General features: G+C 50.1%; 1 protein-coding gene across 1 annotated transcript; it reads right to left on the bottom strand.

The window, feature by feature from the left end:
* On the bottom strand, nt 1-5,605 carry LOC103191483 (metalloproteinase inhibitor 2-like). Its single transcript, XM_042346361.1, has 6 exons — nt 5,343-5,605; nt 4,335-4,555; nt 2,429-2,520; nt 1,813-1,927; nt 1,004-1,128; nt 1-421 (listed from the first exon to the last, which is right to left on the bottom strand). Exons 2-6 carry the CDS (start codon nt 4,444-4,446, stop codon nt 215-217), a joined length of 651 nt encoding a protein of 216 aa, XP_042202295.1. The 5' UTR covers nt 4,447-4,555; nt 5,343-5,605; the 3' UTR covers nt 1-214.
* Between the last annotated feature and the right edge of the window lie 233 nt (nt 5,606-5,838).

Raw genomic sequence — 5,838 nt, 5'->3', positions numbered from 1 at the left:
GAGAGAGGGGAGGTAACCGGGGGGGCAGTCCCCTTGTCTCACTCGCCTTCTTCAAGACCTGTCTCGAGACCCCCTTCGACTGCACCTTCGGTCACGCTCTCATCCTCCCTGGCGTCCACTCACCATCAGCTCGGGTCCAAATGCCTGATCCAGCACCTTGGGACGTCCTCCCGACGTGAAAGGCGCTGTGTAAATGTCATTTGTTGTTGTTCATTCATCGCCATTCAAAAGACCGGACCGGCGTTATCCTGCTGTCCCATCCGCAACTGCCATTGGACTGCCTCCGGCAGACCATGCCTTCATATTGTGGCCTGAAATAGGGATCCTTTCCTGGTCCTGTCCAAGGGACGACGTCGTCTGTGAACTGACACTCGTGGGGGACCGTTCTGTTAAAGCACATCCCTTTCATGCACAGAGAAATCTGTGGGAGAAGAATATGTGAAGGAGAAGAATCCATTTCCTGTTGCATTCAAGATAGTTCCCCTGTTCCGATCTGTTCTCCTGGACACTCCCTGTTCTAATCCCTGAATACTTCGTGTTCTCTGAACAATAAAAAAAATAATACGAATCCTTGCATTTGATAAAGCGCCTTAATCGCGCCTCCAAAGCGCTTCACAGAATATATGTGTGTATATATGCAGTGACTGTACATTTTATGGGCGGAATATGGCAGCCAATTGCGCATAACTGTGTCCCACAATCAGTTGTGGATTGGACTAATTTTTTTCCGGGTTTATTACCCCGGGTACCAGAGGCGCGTGTGTGTGCGTGTGTGTGTGTGTGTGTGTGTGTTGGAGTAAGGAACGGGCCTAAGGTTTTGCCCTGTCCCGCCCGGGAATCGATCCCAGGTCCGCTCATTTGCGAGGCGAGTGCTCCAGCAAGTGTGCCGCAGGACTCCATTACGTTCGTGCACTTCCCTGGAAGTGCCTGTGTATTTGACAGGCACTTCCTGTTCTATTCCAGGACACTTCTACTCGGGTCTATATTCCTTGCCCGTCTGTACCTCACAGTTACAGCCTGACTGGTAGTTGCCCATTATTGAAGTTTGCTGGAACCAAGTCAACTCTTTCCAGAGCTTCAGGAAGGAACATCGATAGAGAAAGATGCTGTTTTTGTTGTGCACCTTTCCTGTGGGTTGAAGGGAAATCGGAAGGAAGGAACAGAAATGCAATCAGTCACTGAGAGTCATATAATAATAATACATTATAACATTATAATAATTTGGTCACTCAAACCCCAACTGTTTGTGCGACACTACTGTGTGCAATTGGTTGCCACGTATCGCTCACAAAATCTGCAGTCACCACACTTTACAGTGTATTCTGTGAAGTGCTTTGAGACGTGTTAAGATGCTGCATCAATGCAAATATTATTTTTATTTGCCCTCGGCCCCATTTCGCTCCACCCCACCATCGTTTGGATCTTGGCTGTTCTGCCCTCTGCTCTCTGTTACTCCATTCCTCCCTTCTTGCAAGACGCTTCTCAAAAGGTGACTCTTTCCCCTCAACATTGCATTTACATTCACACGTAGGGCAGCGTCCCAGAGCGCTTGGCAGTGGTGGAGCACGATGCCGATGCCGGGGGAGAGGTGGGGGGTGACCGTAGGCACAATCGAAGAGGAAGGTCTTCAGACATAACCTGAAGATGCACAATGTGGGGGATAGACGGAGGAGTCGAGGGTGAGAGTTTCGGAGCTTCGGGGCATAGTGGCTGGAAATGCGGCCACCGATGGTGCAAACGGAGTGTAGTGTTCAGGCTGCAAAGTTTTGGATTTGTTTGATAGTGGATCCGAGGAGATTAAAGTACACTTACCAAACAGCAAAAATTCTCTATTTTGAAAATAGTCTCCAGGGTTATAGCCACAGGAAAGTCTACTCCCAGTGTAAACTTCTTGAACTTCTTGGATGAGATTGACTCCTTTGATGATCTACCCAGAGAATAGATGTAACAATGAATAATATGCTTCTGTTCAATCTGAACATGATAAAACATGATAATAATCCCTCCAAAAACAATAATAAATCGCTCATTTTCAATCTACGACTGTTTGTGGGACACTGCTGTGCGCAATCGGCCGCCGCGTTCGCCCACAAATATACAGTCGATTCACTTTACAGTGTGTTCCGTGAAGCGCTTTGGGACGTCCTCCCGACGTGAAAAGCGCTATATCAAATGCCATTATTATTATTATTATTATTAAAACGGAGAATTCCGTGCATTCCACCTACACATGGAAATTCCCGAGATAAACTCTTGGAACGGGATCGGGTTCTCTCTCTCTCCCCCCCCCCCCCCCCCCCCCCGGTTTGCCCTTCCAGCTCCTGCCAATAAGCCAGTCTGGGCTGGGCCCTGCGCACGGAGGGTTAGAACAGGTAACCCATGTGAAAGAGCGGCCGAGCCTGGCTGTGCCACAGTGTAAGTAACATACCACTAGTTGCCTGACTTTGAAATAAACCAAATTGCCCCAAAGGTCTCTTTCTGGTGAAGTCAACTTCGGACTTGTTATTATGCATCTTATGGCTGAAAAAAAGGTTGAGAGAAAAGGCATTGATTTAATGTTGAATACGTTGCTCCCATTTTCCACACTCCCATTGCTTCAAAGCCCTTCCCGTACGTGTGGTCCTGTAGCTCAGTGGTTTGCGCGCTCGCCTCACAAGCGAGAGGACCCCGGTTTAATTCCCAGGCGGGACAGGTCGGGACAAAACCTCAGGCAAGTTTCCTTACTCCACACATACTCCTCTGTCTACCAGCAGTAAGTACATCCCTAACCCGCTCCTTAACTCCCAGCCACCGCCTCCTTTGCCCCCTACTCACAGACATCATAATAACATAGATAATCCTTGTATTTGATAGAGCGCTTTTCACGTCTTTGAGACGTAAATATAATAAACCTCTCCCTGTCCACTGCACCGTTCCCACCCCTCTAAAAACGTCCGTCATCACTCCTACCCTTAAAAAAAAAACCCTCCCTGGACCCATCCCTGATCTCAAGCTATCGCCGCATCCCCAACCTGCCTTTCCTTTGCAGGGTCCTGGAAAGAGTCGTTGCTTCACTGGTTCCTCTCCCGCCACTCCCTTCATGAACCCCTTCAGTCAGGTTTCCCGGCCGCCCGCAGCACAAATGACACTTTGTCCATCTGTGACCAGGGCTCCCTCTGCCTCCTCGTCCACCTCGACCTCTCAGCTGCCTTCGAGCGCTCTATCCTCCGCTGCTTCTCCTCTCACCTCAACCTTCGTGGTCCTGATCCTACCCCTCTCCACTTCATCTCCACGAACGGCTTCTCCTCTCACCCCCGCACCATCTCGCGTGGCGTTCCTCAGGGCTCTGTCTTTGGTCCCATCCTGTTCAACATCTCTATGCTCCCTCTTGGTGAGATCATCCGCAGACATGGGGTCAATTTCCCCCAATAGACACCAAACTCTATCTCTCTGCCTCCACCCTCAACTCCAGGACCACAGCTGTCCTGATAGAGAGCTGACGTTAAACGTCAACAAGACCGAGACCCTCCTGATTCGCTCCCGTCAGCGCCTCCAAAGCTCAGACTCTTGACAGCATCACCATCCAAGGTGCACCCGCTGCACCTTACTAAGCCGTCACTGTCTCACACCAGCGAGACCCTTGTGCACGCATTCATGACATCCGGACTTGACTATGCAAACTCCCTGCGCGTTGGCCTCCCCAACTCCTCCCTCCATAGGCTGCAGACCACCCAGAACTCTGCGGCCCGTGTCCTCTCCCGTATCAGGCTCCGTGACCCTATCACCCCCCATCCTCGCCCGACTCCACTCGTTTCCCATCGCACATCCTGATCCTCACTTTCAAAGCCCTGCATGGCCTTGCTTCTCCCTACCTCTGTGACCTCCTAAACCCCCTACCAACCTGCCTGCTCCCTCCGCTGAGTGGGGTCTGGCCTCCTTCATGTTCCCCACCTCGCCAACCCCACCATTGGCAGGTGGGCCTTCTGCCACTCTGTCCCCACCCTCTGGAACTCCATCCCGCAATCCCTCGTTTTGTCCCCTCCCTTGAAGACTCATCTCAAGACCCTCCTCCTCTTCGACTGCGCCTTCGTCATCTTCCTTCCGCCTCTGCCCTCCACCCTCCCCGATTCCGACCCCTCAGCTCGGGTCCGAAACACCGATAATCCGGTACCTTGGGGCACCTCCCAACTTGAAAGGTGCTGCGCAAATGTCATTTGTTGTTGTTCTGTGAAGCGCTTTGAGACGTCTCGAAGACGTGATAAGGTGCCATATCAAATGCAAGGATTATTATTATTATTCTTATTCTCTCCCAATGTCCACACTCTCACTGTATCCGGAGCGAAATGGCCACTCACCCACTTGAGATACACAGATGGAGGTCTGTGGATGATTAATTGGACAATCACAGGATGATTGTCTCCCAACAGATAATATGGCCGCTAGAAATCCCAGGACCTTGATGTTCATGGCTGTTTGTCAAAGAATAAATTTGATCCGAGGGAAGATAGGAGACTTCTGGAGATGTCTTGGCCTCTCTTACAGTTGTTTCCTCTACTTGCGTGTGCATCACACGGACCTGACGAACCGAGAGAGATATACACACACTCACACGCAGAAAAGCACACAGTCAGATGGAGAGAGACACACACAGAGACAACAACAAAATGGAGTCCTGTAGCTCAGTGGTTAGAGCACTCGCTTTGCGAGCGAGAGACCTCAGTTCAATTCCAGGCAGAGGGCGAAACCTCGGGCAAGTTTCCTTACTCCACACAGAGCCTAATAATAATCCCTTAAAAAACCAAAAACAATAATAAATTGGTCATTTTCAATCCACGACTGTTTGTGGGACATCGCTGTGCGCAATTGGCCGCCGCGTTCGCCCACAAATATACAGTCAATCCACTTTACAGTGTGTTCTGCGAAGCGCTTTGGGACGTCCTCCCGGCGTGAAAAGCGCTATGTCAAATGCAAGGATTATTATTATTAAAATTGCATTACCTTGGTCTGTATTCCCTTGAGTTTAGAAGGTTGAGCGGGTGATCTGATTGAAGTGGTTAAAATGATAAAGGGATGCGATACGGTAGCTTCAGAGGAACTATTTCCTCTGGTGGTGGGGGGTGGAATCCAGGACAGAGGGGCATCATCTTAAATTTAGAGCTCGGCCATTTAGGAATGAAATTAGGAGGTTTTTTTTCGGACGTCCCAAAGCGCTTCACGGAACACACTGTACAGTGAATTGACGGAGCACAGACAGACAGATAAACAAGAGACACAGCAGTTACCCCCAATCTCAGTCAGTGTCACCTGTGTCTCAGTTAAAACGTAATACTCTCACTCTTCTCTCCTAAGGTGACAAGTCTTACCTTCCGTCTCTCTCACACTCTGTCTTTCTCACTCACTCTCTCACTGGGTCGGTGGTCGCTTGGTCAGTCGGTCACTCGCTCGCTGTCTCTCTCTCTCTCTCTCTCCGTCCCTCTTCCTCTCTCTTCAATCCAAGTACATGTAGCCGACTTATCAGTCCCTCCCACAGCCTCAACCTGCCTCCTGCCCTGGTTGGTTGGTCATGGTTTGAGAGCTCACAGTTAATGCAACACATATGTCATTTATCTACAGCCTTTCTTCTATGTAAACTTCGGTCGCCCTCTCTCCTCTGAGTCAGAAAGTTGAGGGTTTAAGCCCCACGTCGGGGACTTCGAGCTCACAGTCTACGCTGACACTGTAGTGCTGCGGAGACGCCGTCCTTCAGACGAGACCTTAAGCTGAGTTTCCGTCTGCGTCTGTTCATGTGGATGTTAAGGGATCTCCCATAAAGCTATAGGAGGTGTCTGACACACACGGAAACCCATCACCGTTGCTTAA

Source organism: Callorhinchus milii, unplaced genomic scaffold (genome assembly GCF_018977255.1).
Source record: "Callorhinchus milii isolate IMCB2004 unplaced genomic scaffold, IMCB_Cmil_1.0 Scaffold659, whole genome shotgun sequence".
Lineage (NCBI taxonomy): Eukaryota > Metazoa > Chordata > Chondrichthyes > Chimaeriformes > Callorhinchidae > Callorhinchus > Callorhinchus milii.
The sequence above is the reverse complement of the archived record's forward strand: the minus strand, read 5'-3'. Positions and strand labels throughout refer to the sequence as shown.